Source organism: Simochromis diagramma, unplaced genomic scaffold, assembly GCF_900408965.1.
Source record: "Simochromis diagramma unplaced genomic scaffold, fSimDia1.1 OVJJ01000545.1, whole genome shotgun sequence".
NCBI classification, from domain to species: domain Eukaryota; kingdom Metazoa; phylum Chordata; class Actinopteri; order Cichliformes; family Cichlidae; genus Simochromis; species Simochromis diagramma.
Genome location: NW_024387371.1, coordinates 3090709 through 3117687, shown reverse-complemented (window position 1 = coordinate 3117687; position 26979 = coordinate 3090709). Strand labels below are relative to the sequence as shown.

General features: G+C 42.0%; 1 protein-coding gene across 2 annotated transcripts in view; it reads left to right on the top strand.

Moving 5' to 3' along the window:
• Positions 1 to 2957: 2957 nt before the first annotated feature.
• fgd (faciogenital dysplasia) overlaps positions 2958 to 26979 on the top strand; it is a 51540-nt gene continuing 27518 nt past the window's right edge. The window contains exon 1 of one of the 2 annotated variants that reach the window (XM_040007889.1): positions 2958 to 3309. In XM_040007889.1, the coding sequence (XP_039863823.1) occupies positions 3288 to 3309 (22 nt within the window). In that variant the 5' untranslated portion in view covers positions 2958 to 3287. Of the gene's footprint in view, positions 3310 to 20175; positions 20332 to 26979 lie in introns of those variants that run through there. The other variant, XM_040007891.1, reaches the window with a different exon arrangement.

Below are 26979 nucleotides of genomic sequence, written 5' to 3'. Positions count from 1 at the left end.
CCAACTTGACTTGACTTGACTATATATAATATATACTGATTTCAGGTTTATATATAATAAACCTGAAATAAGTTATTATTAATGCTTAGTTGTGTCACTAAAAGACAGTGCTGAGAATCAGTACACTTAAACCAAGTGCTATCATTTACCATTCATGTCCTGCAGATTTTTCAGCATCAGAGAATTAATGATAGCCAGTCAGGAGAAGTCAGCAATGACATCACTCCAGTAACAGTGGAGCTTTTGTTGGTGCCAGTCTTCCATTATCTCCCCCCCACCCACTGCCTGAGGAAATATGGGTCACTACATGGCATCAGTCTTGTTCTATTAATACTCAGCTGCTGCGATTATACCCAGGATGAAGAAGGATTCAGGCAGCAGAGCAGCTGTTTTCACTACTCAGTTGATGCACTATCTATATTCACCACCTGGGGTCCCCATGCTACAACTGTTGACGTCTTTGTGAGCTGACCGAGTAACTGTAACTCTTCCAGTAACTGTGAGAGCTGCAGGCCTTAAGGGGGAGAGGGCGCGCTTCTTTGCACTTACAAAGAGTCTCCTTTATGAGTGTGCTCCGGGGCTGTCATGTGATGAATCCATGTGGAGCCTGAAGGAGCAGAGAACTGTGATCAGCTGGTCTGAAAGAGCAACGGCAATCATCAACACCGCACACGCCTCGCGTGGATTCAAACACACGTTAACACATTTCTAAACAACCCCACCGGAGGAGAAATAACACCAGCGAGAATCTTAAGCAATTTATGAACCGTGGAGTGTGAGCTCATCTTCACGATGAATTCAAAAATTCCTGAGTCCTGACACTGGATGTAGGGTGTGAGCGTCCTCCCTATTGTGACTCATAGATCTGTCTGTAGTATCTCCACGCAGCTGTTGGTGTGGTCTCAAAAAATGCAGCTTCGCCTGTGTCAAACAATGAAGTGTTGATTCAATCGATACCAGGCTTTAATTTGCACCTGAAAAAGAGTGAACAAATGACGACTGGCACCCAATTCTGGAGTGTGATTATCATGTGATTGGGACATTTATACCACGGCACTTTCAGATGAGTGTAAAAAGCTCTGTGGAGCTCGTGTCACACTTATCTATGCTGACTTTCGCACCAAGCTTTCTGCTTGGCTGCTCATCTGCCACTCTGCTTTTCTTCCTCTCTTCATCCTAATTGCCATTTTTCACATCCTCCTCTGTCTCTCACTTCCCCCAGTCTCTAATTTTCCTCTTTCCTCCCTCTCTCTGAATGCAGTTGTTTCACTCTGCTCTGTGGTTTTGAGTGGAGGAGCCCCGGGGAAGCAGAGCACAGGATGTATCCCAGAGGACTGTTTGGTGCTCTATTTTCTATGGACCAGCATGCCCTAGAAAGACAGACAGACAGGCCGAAAGACAGGCAACTCCATGCACCCAGGGGCACTGGGCCCCCGATCTATTTAAAAACACAAATCCAGTCATCCACAAAACACTTGGCCTTTCAGACTCTGCACTGACATGTTCAGAACTTTTCTTTAAAGCAAAGAAAACGTACAAAGTTACAGTAAAAGAAGAATATTTTGCTGCTCTTGTGTCTTTAAAGTGGAAAGCCGAAAAGTGGAAAATGTGTGACTCAATAGTGTAGTCACAGAGGTCATATACATGTGGGAAGAGAGGAATGAAATATAATGTGTATTCACTGCTTATTAGAGAGGAGCACGGGTCAATGAAGCAGCCTTCTGCCTGGCAAGCAGCCAGACAAAGAGGTGTTATCATTAGAAGCCCTGCTGTTGTCTGTGTTGATCTGAGGCTCGTGACAAGTGTGAAGCACCAACAGTGGCCTTAAAAGGGGGTTAATGGTGCGTAGCTGAACAGACACAAGTTTCAAATACGTGGGTGGGAGGCTGCACAGAAACACAGAGCGAGGGCTGTGGAAAGTTATTCACTACAGGATCCTGAAAATTAGGGAAAAATAAAAAAATAAATCAAAATGATCACTGAGAAGCAACACTGATGCGCTAAAAGTGTACGCGTTAAGCACAAAATGAGTCCATACTACTATAATCCCACAATATTAATACATTATTAGCTCGTGCAGTTTCATTTTTTCAGCCTACAGGGGTTGGGCGGTATCCAGGGAGTTTAAAGATAAATCTCATGGATGTGATATGAGTAAATGTTACCCTTATTTTCTCGCTTCATTACTTACATATTAGACATGTTTATCTTTTGGCTCGTCTGAAACGTTTAGACATTCAGTACAAGTACAAGAGTAAGAGGTGTTGAAGGAAAAAAGTAGTCAAGCTACAAATGTGCTTCATGAGTAAATGTTCTTAGTTATATTTCACTACTGCAGACTGCAGACACCCCCGGTGACCTTTCCTCATCGACTGTATCATGTGGAGGTTTAGAGTTAAGGCATGCTTATAATATCCTTATAATATGAGAGCTTAACTTCTGCAGATCCATGATTTGTTTTCTGCTTCGGTTCCTTGTTTCCTTCAACAAGCATTCACCGAGTCAGCAGATGTTTGATGAGACAGAAAAACCAACTGAACCAATTAAAAGATGAGGAGAAAGCCTGCTCAGTGACATGGAAATGCAGTGCCAGTTAGTATTCATGTTCCAGGAACTATTTCCTAGCTAATAGGCAGATGTGGGGATTTCAGAGCAGAACCATCTACTGAAATAGGCCTCATCCTTTTCATGGCTTCATGTGACAACTCATGCCTCTGTCCCAGGGTATGTGAAATGCACAAGGATAGAGGGTCTACTTTTAAAAACGGACAAAAAAAGAAGGAAAAATGATAAAACAGTGAGCCAAAAAGAAGAAAAAGAAAAAACAAAAAGCTTGATTAGTTTGTAAAAAGATAAAATTATCTTTTTTTTTCCCTCCAGTGCTTAGCTTTCACTGCACTCAATGAATGGGGTTGTAGTGCTCGCGCCTCGCACCGGCGGGAACGCGCATTTTCTTTTCTTCCAGCGGCACAGAGGAGAGACTTCTGTCTGTCAGAGGGAGGAGAAAGGACTATGTGGAGGAATATAAACCTCTTATTCTGCGCAAAACTGATTCGGATAACGTCTCTCGCGTCTGTTAAGAAGCCATGAAGTCACCATAGTGGGTCTGTGTGTATTTTTTTTATTTTTATTTTAGTCGGCGAACAGGAAAAGTGAAGCTCTGAAGTGCAGGCGCTCCTCCGAGTTTAGCCCACAGTACGCTGGATCCACGGCTGCTGCTGCTGCTGCCAGTTGCTCCGAGAAAAAGAAGATTTTAACAGAAAGAGGCGAGAAGAAGTTTGTGCAAAATGCAAGGAGTTTCAGCTACCGGTGAGTAAAACGAATAACTGCGAGCCTCCCTCTCTGTGTCTTTATTAACCCTCTGCGGTTTTCAAGAGTTGTTTCCAAATGGCTACGGCTGGTATTGCGCACAGGGTTTGAATACCAGAATGCTTTTGCCAGCTGTCAACAGGGCAGCTGCAGGCCCGCATCAGCCCCACAACAAAACTGAGAGCTTGTTTGCTCGTTTGTCGACTTTATCCGCATAACTGAAAAGAGGTATTTCTGTTGTATGGGAGACTAGAGCTGACAGGGCAGGAATAGTAGCGAACCAGTGCCAAACCTTGAGTGAGGGAGCTGTGACCTCACTGCTGCCCCTGTCTGACGCGCCCCTCTCTCATAAATATCCCACACACGTATGTTTAGTAATGAGTGACCGGAAATCAAACACCGCGTTCTAATAATGATCATAAGAAGAGGACTCATTTATTATCCTGCAGTAGTGTGTGTGTGTTTGGCCATAAGAGCTACACACTTTCTTCCAGGAATGTGATTTAAGAGGAGGGGGAAAGTGTTTGCTATCTGGAAGTGTTGCAAGTGTGTCTGTCTGTGCAGCTATGTGGCTGGATGATAGAGGGACATCTTGGCCTAAGGGGAGTGACAGTGTGTGGTTTCCTCTTTGCAGTGTGGGCAGCCATGTTTTGATGCTGAGATCCTTTGAGAATCTTTCCTGCATTTCTATTTCACCACGATCAGAAGGAGGGGGGGGGGATTTGTTTTTCTTTTCTTTCTTTCTTTTGTTCATCACACACCGTGTCCAGATCATTGTTCCTGTGTCATGCATTTTGCTTTGCATGGCCTGGAGATGACAGATCTGGGGCATTAGACTTCATATTCCTATCAAACAACCCCAAAAAGTTTACTGCCAAAGTTCGTGCAAATCTCAAGATCTTTCACAGAGGCCTGGGAATGAAGCGCTAGCATGCAGACAAAGAAGAGTATGGGGGAGGGCATATGAGAGAAAGAATGATAGAGATGAAGTGCTGATGGGACGATATGGAGCTGCAGCAGAGGTGAGCTATGCAGACAGAAAAAAAAAGAGCATGTTTGCTGTGGGACTCAGGGGAGGAATCGATCTGCTGTCCTTCTGGCTGACTTTCTTTTTTCCGGCAGTCCAGTAGTGTATCGTTTCTCTCCCACACACATTCACTCCCAAGGCCTTGCTCTCTACTTATTTATTTATTTATTTTGCAGTTCCCTCTTTCTCTCCCACACTGTCCCAGATCAATCTCTGCCCCTCTCTTCCACTTTGTGGCCGCCTTAAACAGCCCCCATCAAAACACACACAGCTCTATTGCTCATCGCAGCTACCATCAGATGAAATACCTCCCCCCTCCCTACTTCCCCCAAATATATTCCTTCCACATGGGAACCCCAACCGGCCTGTGCACTCTCTAATGCTTATTTTTGTGTTTATATGATGGGAGGGTCAAACGGGTTGGAAGCTGCTTGCATCAAATCGTTGGAGAATCTATTAAAATAAACCACATCACAAATAAACTGCGGTTGGATAGATAGTGTGCCTCTCAGTTTGAGGTCTACCTCAGTCCTCAGATTGTTTCCAACTCCATAAACCTTTCTGACAGACTTCAGTCTCCGTCTTACACTCCCTTTGCACCGTGTCTGGTTGAAAAATGGGAGGACGTCTCCCTCACAGATGGAGGACAATAGTGGTTCACGTAGGGCAGCTGGATGCTCCATCTGGCTGTTTAGGTTATTTGTTATTAACAAAAGCTATTGGGCTTGTCTGGGCTAATGTAAACATTTCCCCTCCATGTTAGATAAATAAACAGCAGAGGAGTTATGGTGAACGATGGTGCGATTTATATCTGCCCAGCAAGAAAAAGGGGGAATGGCCATAAGTTATTGTGAGATTGAGCCTAAAACCTCAAAATTAAGGTAAAGCAGCATTTTTTTAGTGATCATATATTGAATGTAAACAGCAAGAGGGTTTTTTAGAACTAGCTGTTGATCTCCAAGGAAGGAGTTTCACTTTCCAGGCATGAATTAAATATCAATATTTACATTTTCCACTTGCTGTACATCTCTTCTACTTTTACAAGTGCTGTCTGAGTTGGGTTGTATGTCGCCTTACGTGCTGATGACATCTGTATCTGTAGCCTTCGTGTTTTCCTGCTGTCTGTCTTTGTGTCTCGTTCTTTTCCAGGTGCACACTGAGCCTATTCCTCCAAATTTGGCAAATTTGGCCTCAGTAATGAGACGGTTAGAGTTTGGTGGTCACTGTGACCTCCCATCTGTGCTACTGTTTCGAACATCAAGGGAATTTCATTACATTTGACCACAAATGTTCACTTGAAGTAAATCATAAACTGATAGGTGAATATGATTAAAACAAATGTCTAATAGGGAAAATGCATAAATCATAATATGTTGGCCTGATCCCAGGTCCCCCTCTTGGACCCATCTAACACAAACTAAAGTAGGGTTTCCCCTTTCTTTTGGGGGTCAGTGGTTGGTGGTCATCTGCCTCTTCAAACAGAGAGCGGAGGACAATTTGAAGGTCAGGATCACTGTGACAACATCATTTTCTGCAAAAAGAGAGACATGATCCAAGAATTGATTATAGCTACTTTACAAGGATGCAAACTTTAAGGTTAATTATACTTAATCTATATTGCTCATGGTATAACAGCTCACAAACACAGCAGGAACAGTGAGGAGCTAAATCCGAACATACTGTCAGTTTCTAACACATGTATCTGCGAAAGATGTGACAGGTCTTACGAATTTGGATGGAGTCAGCAGCTACTATCAGTGTACACGGGGTTGTTTATAATGAAGGCAACAACTTGCTGATTAATACTAACCAAAGACAAACTCATAGTATTCCCGTAGGAACCAATCTCAAGCACATCCTCTACATCTCTCTACTCCTCCATGTCTCTTATCTGTGTGTATGTGTGTGTGCATGTGGGGAAGGCAGCATGACTCAGTTTCAGGGCCATGCAGAAGCTTCGGGCTCTTTCCCGGCCTGCCTGAGTGTCACATTGATTTCTCTAATGGTGGTCATGTGTGGGTCCCGCTGTTGCAAAGACTTCAGCTTAAACGACACTCAAGTTTTGCATTTGTGTGTCAGTAGAAAAGAGCCTTCAGAATCCATTGACCCCCTTTTTTTTAAATCGGGCACTTTTTTTTGGAAAGCCTTTTTTTTCCTACACTACATCACATGAAGGATTACCCATTTAAAGTTGCATCTGCACATGGTGTGTTTTTTTCCCCAGTCACACATAGAGATACACTTCTGTATTAAACCATCTGTCCACTCAGAATAAGTAACAGCTTTTTGTGAACTGCTAAATGGTGTGAAAGTGTAGCTTTACACCTGATAAGATAGTTTAGCTGGTTTGCTTGTGTGACTTTGGTAAGCGTGACTAAGCAAGAGCCCATGAAACACTTTTACAAAAGTATCGTGACTTCACAACACAACCTGTTTGAATCTAAACAGAACTACGTGGGATAAGAAACTGGTTTGCTTTGGTATGGTTCATAGTTACTAGTTACAGTGAACAGACTTTCTACTTCTATTGAAGCTCCTGTTTAACAGGTTCTCCCGTCATTTCCGGGCTGGTTGCTTTGAAAGGTGTGTTTTGAATCATTGAACTGTTGTTACGTGAATAAGCATAGTTACATAGATACACGAGAAATCATTAGTAAATAAAAAAAAAAAAAAAATCCACAGCTGTCCCAGTTTTATTTATTGTTATATCTTTGCAGTTTTGAATTTGTTGTGTTTACTGGATTATCAGTTTAGTTAAAAACAAACAGAAATACCTACCTAAAAGAAAACAGCAAAAAAACAAACAAACCTCAAAAACCTGGTTATATAAGAGAAAGCTGTAACGAGCAGTGACACAAAAGACACTCAGGGGTGCAGCTGCTGTGTAACAAATGTTCAAACTGCACCTTGTATAATGTAACTGTGCGTGACAGCTCACCTGTCTGACATGTGGAAAAAGTGTCTGTTAGATCCCGACCAAACCTGTTAGTGATTTATAAATATGTTATTATAATAATGAAGTTGGCTAATGAAAGATGCTGCTATTATGGTGGTAAGTGCATAGTTTTGCAAATTCCCTTTATATGTGGATCTCAGTGTATGATGTTGTAGGTGTTTAATGAAATTCAGTGTCTATAAATAGTAAATGGACTGGTTCTTATGGCACTTTTCTACTCTAATTGATTAAGTGATTGATTGGTGTTTAATATGATTTCTAAATGTCAATCCCAATTTCAACTCATTATTACTGAATTTTATTAATCTAACCTGTCGCCGATTCTGCTTTTGCAACCTTTTGGTTTGTGATAGATGCCCAGCTATTAAGAAAAGTAAATGAGGTGAAACGTAGCTTACATGAGAATTATTCACGCCTCTTTTGCTTTGTTGACGCTAAAATGCGCTGATGTTCAGAATTGATTTTGTAGTCTGTTTTGAGAAAACTTGTGTTTTTCATAAAGGATGGGCTTTGAGGCTTCCTTTGATTTGAAATGATTTGTTTGGGCAGCGAGAGACAAAGAGGCTAAAAGCAGGTGGAATTTGCAACTCTGCATAATGTTTTCTCCATTTTATGGCAAAAATCTGACACATACTCATTTCCAGGCTCATTCTGTCATTTTTGAAGGTAAGAATGAATTTCTCAGGAACGTTAATGTAAAGGTCTGAAAATGGCTTAAAAATCTTCCCTCTTTAACAGAGAGGTAATAGTTCTATAACTAGTACTAATAGTACTATTACTAATTACTATTACTTGTGAGATAATTTTGTTTGTGTTTGCATTATTGTATCCACCTACTTTACACCGGTGAAAGTAGGATAATTAACAGATGTTGCACTATGGGATCACACTGCTTCCAGAGAGTGTTTAGAGATTAGTGAGAGCGAGCTGCACTTTGATAGTGAGTATAGTCGGAGTATTGAGTCAAAATTCTGTTTGGTATTAGGATGTTTCTGATCAGAGTAGCAGTTCTTCCTGCACAAACTGTTTATACTGGAGGTCTCTTGGCTTAAAGTCTGGCTGACACACACACACAGAAGGCGGAAGTGACCTAGTTTTCCTAAATGGTACCAACTGTTGAGGCCTTCTATAAATGAGTAGAATAACTTGGTGTCACTTGATAAACAAGTGCCATGTTAGATTCTGAGAGACTAAATTAATCTCATGCTGCTAATCTTGATGTGTCAAACTGTATGCAAGCCAGATGCATGTCTGAAGAACTTCTGAGAGTGTGTATGTGTGTGTGTGTGTGCGGGATTCATTGAGTTTAACTCTGCGCTCGCTCTCAAAGTGGAAGAAAAAAAATTATCTGAAATCAGCAATTTTGCTTTGAGATATGATCCTAGAACAGTAGGCTGACTCACCCAAAATGTCTGTCTCAGTCACAGGAATAGAAGGAATGGAGGTCCATTCCTCCAAAGCCTTTTGTGTCTATCTGTATCTTTGTCTGTTCTCCCGTCTGCTGTCTGTCTGGATTGGACCTACCCTGATGAGGGGGATTTTCCTGGGAAAGTCATATGGAAAGAAAAAAAAAGGCTTAATAGTAAAAGCATGTTCCATTATATTTCTTTCCCTTTGTGTGTGTGTGTGGTGTGTGTGGTATGTGTGTGTGTACATTTTATGAGTGGAGCTCCTTTTTAGCACACTGAAGGCATTGTGTTTTTCCTCCTCTGATCATCAGAAGAGCAACCTCTATGAAACTGTGGCTTCCTGTACACACTGGGGCGAGGCAGAGTATCTAGAGAGGAGAGAGGCGGGGAGAAAAAGGAGCAGGGAGGGAGAGAAAGAGAGCAAGGTGGAGTTCACCTCTAGGTTAGATGGTGAGCATCAGCATTCGGATACAATTGTTCAGTCGAAGGTGTAAAATGGATATAGCCAATATTCTGTTGTCTACCAATCTAACAACTGAAAACAACCCTCTTCAAGCAATCTTTGCTAAAATATACGATTCCTGCCTGAACATATAAATTCAGAACCTGTTTGGAGCAGTTGGCTGCTTCTGGTTCTTTCCAAAGCCCAGCCAGTATGTACTGGTCTGCTATAATTAGCCAACTAGGGATATACTTTCCACTTTATTAGGTACACCTGTGCAATTGCTTGTTTATGCAAATTTTGAGCCACGTGGTTACAACTCAGTATGGATGTAGGTATGACCACGACCTGCTGAAGTTCAGCTGAGAGTCAGGGTGGAGAAGATCTCGGTGACTTTGAATATAACGTGGTTGGCTGTGCCAGACAAGCTGGTCTGAGTACTTCAGGGGCTGCTGACCTGCTGGGGTTTTTTGACGCACAGAGTACAGTCCAAACAAGAGAAAATAAACAGGGAGCAGCAGTACTCTGGGCAAAGATGCCTTGTTGATGCCACAGGTCAGAGGAAAATGGCGAGACTGATTTGATCTGATAGAAAGGCAAGACAGTAAAGATGCAGAAGAGCATCTATGAGTTTGTGAAATGCATTTCCCACCATTTGTTCTTTTCAATATTATTAAAAAAGATTCAGTCCAAACTCAAACTCATGCAAGAAATCTAAAAACAGTGGAAAAGGTCTAGAGGTGCATGGAAAGATGACCTTGAAGGGAAGGTTTGAGATCATCTAAATTGGATAATTTAAATGTTTAGGTATTTTTTCCCTCCTTAAACAAAATAACAATACAAAATATTAAATACGACTAGCTTTCGGGATTATGTTAAACCTTATTTAAAATGTCCAGTCCAGTTTAGGGATGCACTAGTGATTTTTTTCTCTCTCTCTATTGTATAAAGATTTTCCAGAAACTCACTGAATCCTGTTATTTCCTCCCAGGATTGTATTACTTTATTTGGCCCTTTTTCGTTATGAGCAGGGACTGTTATAAAAACTCTCTGTGGTAGTGCTTTCAAGGACGCTGCTGCTGAGAAGCAAAAATAAGCCAATCAATAACCAAACAAGGACATGTGAGTTTGGTTATTTCTTCTACTACAGGGTTGCTGCTTGTCCTTGAGCCATAACTCTTTGTGTTTGTGCACTGGTTAATGACCATCAGCGTGGGCTCCACGTGTATATGTTTCCCATCTCAAAGCTCCAGATGTTGAAATCTGCACCCCAGTGAAATGACACCAGTGGCTCACTTGAAGGTTGGAAATCAATCTAAAATACAGACGTGCCTTAGAGAATGGTTAGCAAAGCAAATAAGTTGTATATCTTTTGGAAACCCGGCAGTCCTTGATCTTTCAGCTAATTTAATTCCTCAACAATTCCCACCCTCCTTCTAACCCCCCCCCCCACACACACACACACACTCATTCACCTGACGTCGCCATAAACCATGTTGTAAATGTCTTCCTAAGTCTTGCTGATTGCAGCCAACAAAGACAGCCTGTGTTCAATTCTCCATGCTCTCTCCCGTGGGTGCCCTCCCACCCTACACCCCCCTCTGCTCTGCCCTTCTGTTGTTATTAACCATTGTCTCTCTCCCTTTCCTCTTCCTTCCTTTAAGCCTGTGTATTTTTGGTCCCTTAGAACGAGCTCAAGATTCTGCAACTAAGAGCAGACGCTTATTTGACTTGTTTAAATTTTTTTTTATTCTAACGCCTTCTTTTTAACACTGCAGACACACACACAGCCTCAAGGCCTGTCAGTCAGCAGAAAAAAAGTCAACTTTTTCTGCCTCTGTTCTCTTCAACTGTCTTCCGCGCTACCAGTCTTAGACTGTCACAGAGTAGCTCCTTTTTGGATGCCACGGCTGTTTGAACAGGGCTCTTATTTAGTCCAGTATAAGGCGATACCAAGTGTGAAAGTACTGTACTGTCTGGAGCCTTTCTGTATTGGATGTATGCATTTTAAGGGTCGTGACCCCAGCTGCTATGACAGTGTTTCTGTCTGTTAGGAGAAGAGATGCTGCTTTCACTCAAACAGCTTTGTGTGATGATTTGTTATGACTGCAGACGTGTCTGCCCCAGCGAAACCCGGCTGCCTTCAAAGCCCTCCTGTCACTCGAAATATCATCAAAGAAATGAAACTAAGCAGGAAAAGCTGCTTTTTCTTCGTAACTTCTTTTTTAAGATCGAATTTTAAAATGTCGCAAATTTGGTTGTATTGCTGCAATGCTGAGTGCACAACTGCTGTGGTACCACTAGGTGGCACTGTTAGGTTACTCCTGGCGACCTCCAGAGCTGATTAAGAAGAGAGCATTTCCTAACCATACTCTACAGCCTAGATTTAAACAAATAAACAACGACAATTTTTTTTCATAATGTCTGAATTTTTGCTTGTTATGTGATAATTTTATTTCTTAAATGTATTTTTAAGAGAAAAAAATAATTATTCTGTGGGGAGAAAAAAGAGCAAAAAGCAGGTCCTGTCTTTCTGGATTCATTCAGCATCATGGCTATAACCCTAAATACCTCAGCAGAGTTATGAAGACTTCCCTTCAGTGACAAGACAAACAGGAAGACCTACAGCAGATCATGTGGCTGTGACAGAGCACATATGTAATCATCACTGAGTCAGTCAGTCTTATAAGAAAAGACTGAATACCGAGACAGGCTAAGTACTGTTGTAAGATCTTCAAGGTATTTAAAACAACCTGCCTGCCAAGTCGCTATGGAAAATGATCATAAGCCAGAAGGGCTGGAATCTACTGGGCCACACCATATTGTATTTGTTCTCATTTCTAATACTTACAGTCTTAGGGAACATATGCTAAAAATAAATATATGTCTAATATTTGGAGATTCAGGTCATGAACATAAAAGCAGTGGCAGTGCTGTCTACGCTGTCTGCGGGTTCCACACAGATCTGAAGCTCTAGTGACGGAGCTGCTCTCGTTCTGGGTGACCTCGAGGTGCTTCGCACTGAAGGTCACCCTGGCAACAGCCGGCTGATTCTCGGCTGTCTCCTCTCCTTTCTTCTATCGTAGTCTGCCCTGCCCGTCGGCCATTTATCTTGCTGTAGTGCTTTGCTTCTGTAATGACTTTGTGAAACAAGATATCACTGTGATATTGGAGCAATATCCGTGCTCCGCCTTGCCGCTTTAATGGCTGCAGTTCGAAATGACTTGCATTTTTCGACAGTAGTTCTGAATTTTCACATCCTTGCGGTAGGATGCATCACCTAGGCCCTGCCTTTGTTTTGAAAACATCACCCAGGGATTTGAACTGATGAGTTTACGAGCACTTAACTGTACTGCCCTCTCCCAGCATGCCTCACCCAGCCTCAGCTCTCATCACAGGACAGTCATAACACCCTGCACCTAATGAGGAGATGAGAGCCACATCCACACAGATGGATCCTGTTCCTGTGGCCTGCTGTGGATAATCTTTGTCAAACAGTTATTTCAGGTTTTGCCATTTCTTTTTGTTTTGTTTTGGGGACTTTTTTGGGGGGCGGGTGTTGCAGCCCTAATTCACTAACAAGCTCTTCATTAGATTTACATCGATCCTGAAAGGTCAAAATGCAATAAAACAACAAGCCGCCTCAGGCTGCTCAGCATCTGTGTTTTTGCGTATGCATGTCTGCATGTGTGCACACATCTGCGAGCAAGCGTGCCTGTCAACTGATTCCCTGAAAAGCGTGTTCTCTGTAGGCTGCTTTAGGTGCCCGAAGCAAAATTGTTGTAATTAATTTCTTCCAAAAGGACCCTTGAAATATGAGTTGTGTGTACTCTGGATTGTTAAACTGTCGTCTACCACTGTGCTGCTGTTCAACAGTGAATGATGAGTCTCATTAAGCTAGGAGCGCCACACACATGCTGGTCTTCTGCAGCGTGACCCCGCTGATATGTCTTCTTGCGTTCAGCCGGTGAAAAAAAAGCGAAACAGCTAGACGCGCATCATCTTCGGCTAATCTGTTTGCCAGCTGGGAGACTGTGCCAGCAATACACTTATTGGGAAAGCTCTCATAACCACAACAAGCTTCAACCCTATTACAATAAGTAGCTTGTGGGCTCGGTTCTCTGAATGACACTCGGAGAAGGATTGCATCATTCTTGTCTCTAATCCAGTAGAAGAAATGTGACTGAGTGAGTGCTACTCTCAGTTTCAGTGTTTGAGATAGCTGAGGTATACATATGTTGACTCATTCACAACCAGAATTAGCAGATGCTTTGCATTCTGCAGGTCACTCGCTCCTGTTGGTGATCGTAGTATTAAAGTTAGCAATCTCCAGATATTTGGTTCTCACGTAAATAACTGCTTCATATTTTGGGTCACAAACATGCAAAGAGGCAGTTGAACTGTATGATTCTAAATGACAGACTTGTTGAGCAGATTTGACATATTATCTTCCAGGTGAGACTGTAACGATAAACACATCAAGAGTTAAATGGTGTTGGTTCAGTGAAGCATGGATCATTTTTCACATCGCCCTTTTGGCTGTGCTTTACTTGCACGTGCACATTCCATCATGTCATACAGCTACTGGTGACAAATGCCCTTGTCTTAATGCATGCTAGAGACTTTCTCATTTGACATAAACACATACACGCACACAATCTTAAACATGATGCAGATCTTGAAAATGGAGCTCATATTTTTGCAGTTTTATGCCTGGCAACAAGGTTGTTTGTGACGTTGCTCTGCATGTTTGTTGTGCTGGTGAAGCTAGTTGCACCACATCATCATCCTCCCTCCATCCTACCTCACATACCTCATGTTTTCATTTCATTTTGTGCCAACTTTTTTCCTTATTTGAACTATTTATTTTGACTCTTTCTGTTTCTCTTTCTATCTCTGCTGCACTGTAATCTCTACTGAGCCGTGCATAATCACAGGCCATCTGGGCGCTGTAGGGAGAGATGAGCCTGCAGCTCGTCAGATGACCAAACCCATCGTGGGTGGATAGAAACTTGCGTGTGCACTGCATCCTAATATACACACATGCACACAATCACACCTTTTAATAGTTACAAACCATCACAGGGCTGTACGCTTTCATCACACCTTTTAAGACCATAGTCAAGGACATGCACCCTGAACAACGAACTGCATTGTTGCACAATGGAAGTAACTGCCGTGGTATTTGGAAACAAATCACACGTCTTTCAGCACTGTTTATTGATCTTACATGGCCAGAATGTTATGAATGTTTGTTGAAGTTGATTACCGGTAAGCTTTAAAGCATCTCTCCTTTCTTGTTTTTAAAATGTAGGGTTTTTTTTAAAGACATTTTTCAGATGTTTATTTTTAGATGCATTGACAATTGTTGGGAGGCTTTGTTTGCGCTTACAGCAACATAATGATGTCTTCAACCCGAGTAAAGCTAGCTTCACTTAACCTGCTTGTCTCTTTATGGCTTGCATCACATCACACACAGCAAAACAGAAACCAGAGGAGAAAAACCAGAGAAAAATTGATACATAGCATTTGTGAAAGTCTTTGGCTATACAGAGGGATGGATTTGGGGTATGCAACCAATGTGCTTGCTTGTAGTCCTTTATGTGGATAGGTGGGATGTTGATCGCGAGTTAAAAAGATAGCTTGAACTAGAAAGGGAGCTGCAATGGAGTTCACCATGACGAAGGACAAAAAAAGAAAAAACAACAACTAAAAAGAAGTCATGCATGAACAGCATAGGCGGTGACTTCATTTGACATTTTTAATTTCTTTGAGCACTTGTTTACACGTGACTATAAAGACTTCTTTGTCTGTCATGATTTCTGTCTTCAGGGGGGAAGCTAAAGTACCAACAACAGCACAGATACAAAACAGGAGTAATCCATAGACTTGTTGTTCCACTTGTTTTTGATCTCATGTGACAGTACACAGCTACTTCATGTAGAAGATCGTCAGCAATGCTCTGCACAGGCCCAACACACAACCCTGTGTTATATACATAAATTATGTAAATATAGGCACTAATAAAGTGACAAATCCCGTTAATCCAATGTTGCCATGATACAGATTTTAAAATGTCATCAAACAGTTGGTGAATCTCTATCTTCTTGCAGTATTATCTGTATTAAAACCTGATGGATTTGTCGATAATACCAGCTGATATTATCACACAGCAGTTACCTCTGCATATTTGATTTGGCAGTTTTTTATGCAAGATGTCCTTCCTGACGCAGCTCTCGGGGTCAGGCAAATGTATAAACCACTACACAATGAAGTCCCATCAGAAATAACATTTATAATGACCAAGGAATGAAAATGAAAAAGGTAAAGCAAATAAAGGAGAAACACCCTTCAACCATGCTGAGTGTTGATGTTGCGTAGTTTGTCCACCAGAGGAGACTCAGCAATTTGGTGAGAACAGTTGGATAATTGTAAATAAGTAAATAAATAATAAAACAGAATGAATATTAAGGAAATTGGCTCGTGTTTCCTGAGTATCGACTGATATACTGGAGTCACCAAATATCACCTAATATCGACATTAGTCTTAACAATCCTATATTGGTCTGCCTTAATTTTTATTAATATATTTTGTACTATTACATAACCTGTTACAACATAACATTTTAAGTGCAACAATATTGTTTAATAAAAGCTGGTGCTAAATCATAGCTTTATTTCTCTACTTTTTTGTTTTAGACTTCATTTCCAGTTTAGCATAAACCTTCCCTACAGGTTTTTTTTCTATTTTCATTCATTTTGGGAATGTAGTATCTTAACTATTCGCCTTTTTCTTTTTCTTCCTTCTTTGCTGTTCACCCTCAACTGCTAACATGCCCTAAGGCCAGGCACCCTCAGACATCATGGGACCAGCGTAGAAATATACTTTCTAGAGCTCCCCACCTCCATCTGCTGCAGTCTTAATAGAATGTAACAGCTGTTCTAGTGCATCGTCTTTCTGTCTGTGGTGGTGGGGGGTTAACATAGATACATGGATTATGCTGGGCTCCAGCCTCTTTGTAATTCAGATAAGACCTCTCCACTCCTGGAGATAAGTTTAAATATTAATAATGAATTAAAAGATTCTCCTCTGGGTGAAATATTAATGAGCTCTTCTTTAAAGAGAGCCTTTGACTCCTAAGAGAGGAGGGATGACATTGTGCTTGTTAGAGTAATTTAAAACATCTCTTTGATTTTTTTTTGTTGCTGCTTGAGGATGTTTAAGGACTTAAGGCCAAGGTGAATTTCAGGGTCAGTATTTGATCTAACAGATATTTGGAAATGCCCATTCAAGTAGCTTTTGAACAAGGCTAAGTGACATATACCAACAAAATCTGACACATGAGCTCAACTGTCTGTACTCATAACTATAATCTGAAAGCTCTAATTGATCCTTCTATTGAATCTTTGTGAGTGCAGTTCCCCTTTGAGAAAGCTGATCCGGAGGCTTACCGCATCAAGGTGAATGTGTATCAGTAACAGCGGAAGACTAACGCTGTGTCCTTCCTCAACCTCTATCTTCTGCTGAGATTTCTCTAGTTGTTGTGTCTTCCTGGCACTGCAGGACCTTCAGGGACGTGAGAATGTGAAAGATTTCAATTTTCTCAGCTCAAACTCTCACACCTGTGTGTGTGTTTTTTAATAGTTTGCTAGTGGTGAGGGGTAGATTTATTCATATACATATGTGCTTGTGTTGTTTTTCTATGTGAGGACTGTTTGGAAAAATCCTGGAGTCGGGTCAACATGCTGTGGAACGTGAATTGCCTCCATGACAACACTACAGTGTCCTCCCTCCTGCTACCATCTGCAGGGTGCAATCAAGTGTACCATGATGGCAACAGCTCACTGATTGATCTGAACTATTTAAAATATGCTGATTTATATATGTAGATTTGTGTACCGAGTCCTCTCTGACTCTAACTGGGCCAAGTCCTCAGTGTGCGCGTTGTCGTCAGTGCTAGAAAGAATGGGGAAAATCAGTGTGTGTTTGTGCAGACTAAATTCAGCGCAGTCCTTTGAAAGTACGTTGACAGAACTTTGGCAGGCCGTCAAACAGCTTTGATACTTTGTTTTGCTTATTGTTGACTGCATTCTTGTGGATGTCTTGTAGAAATCAGCAGGTGGTGAACTGCAGGAGTGTACACAACATACTCAAATTTCTGTATGTCCACAGACGATAGCATTGGTAGCTAGATTTGGCAGCGTTAAACTGTTATTTTACAGTTTACCTACAATTTTTCAGTCCAGTATGTTTCAGTGTTCCTTAATAAGAGATCTTTTCTTGTCTATCTTTTTAAATCATGGCAAGCTATCTTCCTTGTGACAATTCCTCTATTCCTTGAGGTGCATGGATATAGGAATACTGCCTTGTCTGACATTAAACAACTACAAAATAAATGCCTACCAGATGTGTCACTGGAAATTATTTTAATTATGTAAAATAACTGAAAAAAACCCCAATCACATCAATACTAAATTAATGAGGAAAAAATACTCGCATTTACTGTATACAACTTAATTCCCATTTACATTTTCTTACAGCCCAGAAGAAAAACATACATGTGATGTGTAGGGCTCGTCTCCCTCGCTGGCCTTCATGTTTTTCCTATTAAATCACAAAAAAAACATCCTTATGTTCCTTTGAATATACTCAGTTGAGTGATATTTTCCAGTAAGACACTGATGGAGTGGAGTGTGTGTTAGGCTATTGGTCATCCTGTTGGACAGATGTGTGTGGCAGATGCTATGTTTAGGTCAGTAGAGCGAAGAAGATTTAGACTAGCGCTAGTTGTCAATATTCCAGTGGTTTTTAATGTGTGACAGAGACTAAATAATCACACAAAGGTTCCTCTTTGTGGACAGATGGAAAAAGATTGTTGTTGTAATTAGTGAGTGTAATAAAAGGTGACAGAAGGGAAGAAGAGCTGTGCCAGCTTGCTGTATCACTATCCTATGCAAGGGAATTCATCTCTATCTAAATGAGGTTATTCCAGCCTATAAAATGAAAATCAGTCGTCTCTTTGCTCCTTTTTTAAAAGCAGGTTCTGGTCTGAGCTGTGAATTCAGCCTTCGATTAATGAGAAAATCGCAGCAAGATGGCGAGAGGTTCAACATTCCTCCCTAACACACAGCTCACATTCCTGTCTTTGGTGTAAAGAGGGGGCATGAGCACCATGCCTCATTAGATAACCCACAAAGGCAAGGCTCTATTCTAATTTGAAATGGGTTTTTCCCCTTTTCGGATTGCCCTGCAGGGTGGCTGCAGCACTGATTCCCCGTCTGCTCTTTCCCTCCTGTGAAAAGATTTCACCTCGTCAGGTCTGCTGGGTTGAGCAGCGGATGTTAATGCCACGGAGAGCATTACCTCTTCCAGCGTCCAGCGTGATGCATAATTCACTATGCTGAGAATTTCACCCAGTTCAGCTAGAGGTGGCCTAGAATAAGCTGCTAGAGGTGAGGCGGTTTGCAAAGGAGTATGCATTTACTGCCCGTTCACCATGAATACAAGAGGATCAATCGGGACCTATTTTAACCCACTCTGAGCCACTCTCAACTCCCCTCCAGTTTGTAAAACCCTTCGTTTTCTGAATTTAAATCAAACTCAGACACCCATCCCCCTTTTCACATTCACCATCTCTTCCGCTCTTCTCGTCACACTCGGCTCTAAAGCCCTGTTATCGTTTTAAATCGAGGGTTTTCCAACAGTGTTTCCATGGTTATCGGTGGCATTTGTCTGTGGGTTCACAGCCGGTGTCGGGCAATGTCACCCCGTCTTTCAGGCTGATGTCAACTATTGAGTGTGTAGAGGGGGAACACGGAGAGACACGGAGGAAGGGGGTGGTTGTAATTATATGTGCATATGAAGAGGGTTCGAGCAGCTTGGGCGCGTCATCCTGGCAGCTTTTGTGATCCACATGTCTGTGGGGGGAAGTCACGCAGGGACACGGATGTACTCCCCGGAGACTTGTGGTAAAGCAGCTCCCCGAGAGATACAAATGATCAGAAATACAGATGATGTTTGTTTTGGGGTTTGTTTTTTTTGCAATAGTGCTGAAGGTGTCAGTTCATAACAGTATTTATATAATGGATAATTTGAGGTTGTCAGATGTGAGTGAAAATCCAAAATATTTACATGGGAAAAAACATTGTAGAACAGTTCGAGCAACAGTTTGAGTAATTTAAACAAGAATAGAAATGCACAAATCTAAATATTTTCTACCTTTCTGTGTTTAATATCATTAAAATTTCAATAACTCTGCATTTGGGCTCTTTGCAGGATAAATCAAGCAATTAAAAGAACATTTTTATGAGTGTTTTGTGATCATTTTCTAATGTCATTAGCAAAAAAAATGTGTTCGTTGCCACACCCCTTCGTGTTTCCAGCAAATATCTGAAGAATATCCTCCCTTCACCTTCCCTTCACTTGAGCTCACTTATATCTTCACACACTCATTGAACTACTACAGGCACACCCACTAATACTTACACACACTTCCCCCATCTTTCATTCGGCTGCTTCTTTTCCTCTCTCCCTCCTCCACTCTACCCACTCTCACTTAACTCTCCCCTCCCTCTCCATCTCCCCGTTTTTTCCCCCCCTTCCTCCAGCCCTCCTCCTCCTAACCAACCCGGGCCGTCATTAGTTTCCATGGTGACAGTTAGGGAGGTATTATTGCGGGTTGAGAACTGCTCCTGGCTTCCTTTCAGATCGGTGGCGGCGGAGGCATTGTTTAGCCCACTGCTGTGAATGGTGTGGGGATCAGGACGGGGAGAGCGTAGGACAGGAGGAACGCATCTCTTTCCTTTTTTTTTTTTTTGGGTGGGTGGGTGGGAGGGGGGGGTCCACTGACACTCTCTGCGTTTGTAGTCTGTGGAGGGAGGAGGAGGAGAAATAGGAGGAGGAGCAGGGAGGGAAGTAGAGGAGGAGAGAGAGGGATGAGTAAGAGAGGCAGCGTGGTGGTTGGAGAGAGTCGATGAGGGAGCAGGAGTAGTAGCAGCAGCACGTTCACACCGTCTCCCTGAGAGCGCCGTGAAAACATCCAGACTTCTCTCTGCTGCAGATCGGACTCTGCTTTTTACTGTTCATATGTTTGTCACACAGCAGGAGACGAGAGGAGCGACAGAGATTTCAGACAGAGAGCGAAAACTGAGCAAACATCGGAGGTAGATGGCAAACTGAGTTTAGCCGGTGAGTTACTGATGTCGCTTCGTCATGTGTATATCTTTGTGGGAGCAAACATTAATTCATGAGCTCACTTGTTCAGCATTTAGTTTACATTTTTGTTTTAGTTTGTATGTGTAGCAGGTGCTGCCTCTGCTGCTGCTGCTGCTTCACAAAATTAATGTGTTTTCCTCCCAACCAAAACTCAGTCTGGGTTATGTTTGGGTGCGTGGGCTTCTAGCTGTCTGATGAATGTGGGCTAATTCTCGCTGCCCTCTGAAATATACATGCAAGACTGCATGTTTTATTGAGTACGTACATTGGGGGCGATTTTCTGCTGCCTTGCTTCTTGGATACCCTGCAGTGCTTTTTCAGAGAGCAAGGCAGTATATGTGTGTTTTTTCAGTTCGAGTTTGTTTGGTTTTCTCTTTCATCCACACTGCAGTGGGTAATTAGGAGTGAGAGATGAGCCCCCCGGCTTCTCAAACAAGTGATATGAGGTGAATAATGTAATGAGCGGCAAACGCTGCCAACTTCATATTACTGTCCTTTTTAATCACTTTCACTGAAATGACTTTTCAGCTGAAAATTTGGCAAGTTCCAGTTAATACAAGCTCGCTGAAGGAGTGGATGAAGTGACACAGTGATGACCACTACTAGCTCAGTGATGTCATTACATGGCATCATGACAATAATTTCCCAGATGATTAAAGCTTAACAGATTGCACAGACAGCGCCTTGTGTATGATGTCTGTTATTTTCCACTGATATGTTTCTGTTTGTATTCAGTTTCTTTCTTTTTTTGCGCAACTATATAATTAAGCTTACTGGGGAGGTGTCTTGTGGAAAGGGGAGTCTGAGTGTTTCTATGACGACTGGTAGCAGCTGTGTGAGCTGAGGCTGAGTGTGTGGCAGACATTGTGGCATTGCCTAGAGACTGCCGCACTCAGTCTAATCAACGACCCCTTGACCCAGATCAATGGGATGATGCTGAGCCAAGCAGCCATGTAGTCTGCCTGGCATGTATGTATTGTAGTACAGTGTTGCACAGCTGCTTACATTTCCTGGCTCACCACAGGCTTGAGTGGTGTCAGAGTGGTCTGATCCGCTTAGATTGGTGGTGGTATTAGTCCAAAAAACAGGCTTTTCATTCATCAATGCAATCATGGTGATTAGATGTATTCAAGTGTAAGTAAGACAAGTAGAATCTCAGCTTCGGTAGGTACTGGAACCCTGAAGTGGGTAATTTTGCATATTAGATTGGCAAAATAGCAATGAAAGCCAATTATAACAGTACATATTTATAGAAGTATATTTAGAATTCTTTTAGTTTTACGCTTGAACTTCTAAAATGAGCAGACAAGTGAGGAAATGATCAAATGATGAGGGTTCACTCCCTGTAATTCATGTTGCTGTCAGTAGAGAAACAAGAAACTGAAAGGCTCTGAAAGTTGTCAGAGATGGGGATGGAGACTTTGACTTGGTTGGGCTTAGACCCCAGTCACAGAGGTCTAGAGTTGCTGGAGGTTGTTGGCGATCGCTAGGTGAAATTAGGCTCAAAGAGGTATATGGTGCTGTAGTGAGGAGCGTTTTGCAATTGCTTTGGTCACTAGCAGATTACCACGGTTGCCCGCTGTTTCTACAAATATGCTGATTTGCTTGGCACACTTGGCAACCATTTAAAAACACTTGTAACCAGTTATTTTTACCTAGCAACCGGTTGTTTCCAGGTGGCTTCTGTACTGGCCTGTGTGACTGGGTTTAAACCAAACTGAGTGTTGTGTAAATAGGTCTGTAGTGTGCTATTTTCTGCTGTGTGCTACATTTCAGAAAAACTAAAAACTATCCTGACCTGATTCTCTGAAAGTTATCCAAACTTCATGTGTGAAAGCAGCTATATTTTCTTTCCAGCTTAATGTCTCTATGTAATTCTCTGCGCTTTCAAAGTAACACAGTCTCACTGCAAAAGCTGCCGGTGCTTTACTAAAACCAACGCATACCTCTTTTATTTGCTTGAGGATTGGTCAAAGGTAAAAACTAGCCAAATCTGCTCCTCTGTGACATTGACGCAATAAAAACATACAGGTTGCGTACAGGAGCTGTGAGCACCATAAGCTGATATTTATGGTTAGGCTGACATGTAGAAACTGCTCAAGGCCAACGCACAAAGACACACAGAGTGTGTCCTTGTGTGAAAGGCAAAATTTCAGAACCCCTGGGCAGTGGAAAAAGTCGTGAGTCATGTTTCACCCATTTTCCTGTGTCTGGTTAGGTTTACTTCTAGAAATAAGCCAAAGGAAAGGTTTTCAGCCCACAGTGTCCACAAGTATTTAATACAGGGGTGGGTCTGTAACTGTGAGGGCAGCCATTCTGTGGAAGTCATTAGATTTGATCTCTGTATCTCTGCATCTGTACACCTGTTGGAAATTCTTCCCTGTCCCGAGTGAAGCTAATGTGAAGTAAATTTGATTATTTAATCTGTGTCATGTCGATGTAAACTGATAAAGATGAGGCATGCCTTATTTATCCCAGAGCTGGGAAATCCAGCATCATACTTGTGGTTTTTCCTCCATTTATTGGTCAAATCAAGAGGAAGGAAGCGCCTTATATTGGTCAGAGATGCTGGAGAACTTGTGGTGACACTGACCAGACCACACGCAAACAGAAAAACACACACACACACAAATGCCATGCTCAACAGTCAGCCTAATTAATGTACTTCATCACCCTAGTAATTATACCCACAACTTCCTCTTATTCTGGGGCACCTAGGGTCTAGATGGTGATGGTATTTCCTGTGTTGGTAATATATAATTATATGAATCAGCCTCAAGCGATCAGATAAGGGTGGATCAGTGTACTGCTGTCAGTGTCATGAAGGCATCTAAATAAAGCTCAGTTTCTGGGTGATATTTCACTTTGAGTTTAAAAGTTTGTTTACATTCTTAAGGTTGGAAGTAAGGAGACACAAGCGTTTTACTTTCTAGTATCATGTGTGTCCTTGCTCCTTCGCGTGCATATGCCTGTGTGCGTTTGTGTTTTACTTCTCCATTTGGTCGGGGCAGTCACTCGGAAAGTGTTAGGCGCTCTCTTGTCTCTACTGAAGCGCGTGTGTTGGTTTTGTACAAGACATTGGCATCACACAGGAAGGAAGAGAAAAAAACTGCATACAAACACACATTAACAAGCAACATTCTAACCTAGTTAAACTCAATTATGAGAAATATTTGCATCTTTTAATCTGACCTCCTTCAGGAGAAAAGGCCACTTGCCTCTAACTGTGGCCTGCTGGTATTTCAAAAAGCTCAAAAGGCTTCAGGGTTAAATTGTCTTTGTAGTTGTCTCCTACTGCTGTGGAAAGGATGAGATGGCTTCCAGAGGCCAGTAACGAGATATTTAATGATTTTCTCCTGCAGGGCATAGTGCGAGTGTATGTAAGGTACACATACACATTTGCTTGCATAGATGTTTGTTAGCAGACAGCTTTTTAAAATATTTTTATGGGATTTGGTGAATCCCTTCTTGCCATATTAACTTCGGAGGGGGTTGTTAATGTCTCCTCATAAAATGCAGAGTCAGTACCTGTGCACTCATGGTTGCACTAAGTGTGGGAGCTACCATAAATGGTAAATTTCAAGACAGTGAGCTTTTCTTTGTGATCTTTCATTTTTGTATGTCATTTGGCTTGACTCATGTTTCTCACCAGATAAAGTGAGTGAAATGTGGAAATGATTATTTTGATCTTATATTAAAAATTTAGATCAACATTGTTTTTTATTTAAAAGGGTTGTTTTATACATCTCTGGTTAATCTTTGATGTTGGCCAGTCAATCACAGGAAGCAGCAGAAACAGCAGCCCGCTAATTGGGCTGTCTTCGTTGATTCCCTGCCTCACTCCTCAGACACCCCATGACAGAAAAACTAAAGCATTTAGCAGACGTGACGGATGAAAGGTGGGCGAGAGCTACCTGCTGCGGGCAGTGGTGATTCTCTGCAGCTCTTTCTATACAGATTTAACAAAGGCTCTGATTTATCCAGCCGTCATGGGATATACAATATGACAGCTATCAGGGGTAGATCATTTCAAGTGTGTGGAGCTCTTATGGATTGTAGTTTGTTGTTTCCTGACAGCACAGACATACTTAATGTTAAAGAGAACATATAACAAGTGGAAGCTGATGGTGGAAATGTCTGCAGAGATTATATTTGAGTAATGAAGCTGAACAATAACTAAGTTGATTTTTGATGTTGTAGAGAGATTTTATAGGCTAAAGAGTTAATGGGTTAATCAGGAAATAATGAGTACATTTAAGCTTATAAAATCATTTGCTTAATTGGATTTAATTGGATTTGCATTTTGTATACATAAAGGTCATGAAGCGATCCTTTGATGTCTTGTGTGCTCATGACTTGCATGTTAAGCACGACGCAGACTGTAAGGACTGCAGATTGTATTGCCAAAGGAGACAGTCTGTTATCTGTAAATCAATATAGGCTCAGAGGGTCAGTTGGATTATAGCAAAAATCTTGGTAAACGATTTACAAGAGCTTTGAAAAGTGTGCGCATGCAGCAGCAGGTCAGCATGTCTATTTTGGGTTTAAGCAGCTCAGTGTACAAGAAGCTGGTCCTAGTGGTCCTCCTGTCTCCTGTGTGGGTAAATGAATGCGGATCAGAGCACTGTAGTGCTGTGCTGTAAGTTAAAAATTCTGGAGCCATTACAGAGGAAACAGGAGCCTTTATTGGTCTGTCTAGTGTACACCTGGTTTCTATAACAGGCCTCTCCCTGTACAGTCATTTCTGTGTGAACTCGTTTGCTTGTGGCTCTTGGCGTGTCTTGGCTTCTCGCTCCCATGTCTTAGCTTTTTCTGCCCTTGACAAACTTCAGCTTGTTTTCATTTTTTTTAAATTTCCATGCAAGGTTTCTCACACAAAAAATGTTAATTTAGGCTTCTTTCTCATTGGCATTTAAAAGTATTCTCAGGTTTCACATTTGGGTGAGTAAGAAATTGCAGCCAGCTAGTGTGAGGCACTGTGTTCGAGGTTCGGGCAGACTGACAGGAGCTGCTTGCCTCGGATCCTTCTTGCTCCAGAGATCCCGTTGCTGACGCTGCCTTTCAGGAGCCAAGTGACATTTTGAAAATGATTCTTACGTCAAAGAAGATGTGTCAGGGTTGAATGTGCGGTGACCTTTCTGTCTCTGTGTGTGTATGTTGGGAAGAGTCCAGTGTGCACAGAAGAACAGCACACAGGGAGGGGATAAGGCTTACACCCAGCTCCACGCCCGCATCCTTTCTTTTTCATCAACCCAGCCCTTAGACCAACCAGGAATGAATCAGAATGGGTAACACGTTGACCTGTACTGGGCAAGGATGTCCCGCTCTGGGACTCTTCATGTGTCAGCAGCCTGATAGACACTCCTCTCCGCATGCTGACATCCATCCTGCCTGGAACAGATGCAAGGTGGTGTTGTGGCCACCCTTCCACCTCACCCACTAGTGCAGCATCACTTTGACAACAGAGGCTGTAACAGGGGGCAAAAAAAGCAGTAATATGATTGTGGCCCAGTGTGTAAAATGTAAATACATGTGTTGGAAAGATTTGAAAGGAACGATGGTTACATTTTGGCACAATGTTGCGAACCAGATCAAATTAATTTACAGAATTACCAGAATGTTTTTACACCACTTGGCATCTAATCATTAGTTATTATTAATCTCTGGCAACAGTGTGTTTTGTCTTGTCTTCTCCCCATCACCCCCATCCGACTGCTACCTGAGGTTTTTTCCTGTTAGAAGGGAGTTTTTCCTTCCCACTATCACCAAGTGCTTCTCCAAAGGGGGTCGTTTGATGGTTGTAGTTTTCTCTGTATTTTATTTTGGGTCAACCTTACAATTTAAAGTGCCTTGAGGTGATGGCTGGCTAAATACCTTCAGACAGTGTTTGCTTAATCACATCATCCGTGGTTTGTTCAGTAGTTAAAATAGCCAGTGGGGAATAACGGACGCATTTAGGTACACAAAAATAGTGGACCCCTGTTCACTCTAATTTCCTGCTTTTACTTGTTTTTTCCATCACACACGTGCATAATATGATACGTGCTGGAAAAGCTGGTTTCGGTAAACCAGCTCTGCATGCGCCACTTCCTTCTGTTGTTTTGTTGGGCCTGGCTTTTCCAAAGGTGTAATTCTGTGGAAATGTGAGGTGTGAGTGTTGCATTTTATTTGGGAAAGGCAACGTTTTGGTCGGCTGTGTTTTTGGTTGGCCCTGAGTGTGTTTCTGCGGCTGCAGTGGAAAGCTTTGCAGCCTTCTGTAAAACCTTAGCAGATCAGAGTTTAATGGTAACAGTGTTGACATGAGTTAAGTGTTAGACTAATTTTGTGGTGCGTACTGCAGATGGGTTTCTATAAAGTTAAGTGACTGGGCAGAACAGCCTGCATGTTTTGACGTGTACGTTTGCACATTTGCTGGTGTGAATGCATACGGTGGGTACTTTTCCTTGCTGCAAGTGACACTGTGCTCAACATTTATTGACGTGCAGTCAATCATTTCAACGATCGTGCTGTCAGCCGCTGAAGCAGTTTGTGACTGGTCCTGTCCAACACAATGATTGGTTAATCCCACGTATCAATGTCTGGTCAAATAATCAATGATTTGATGCTTCAGAGACCTTTAAT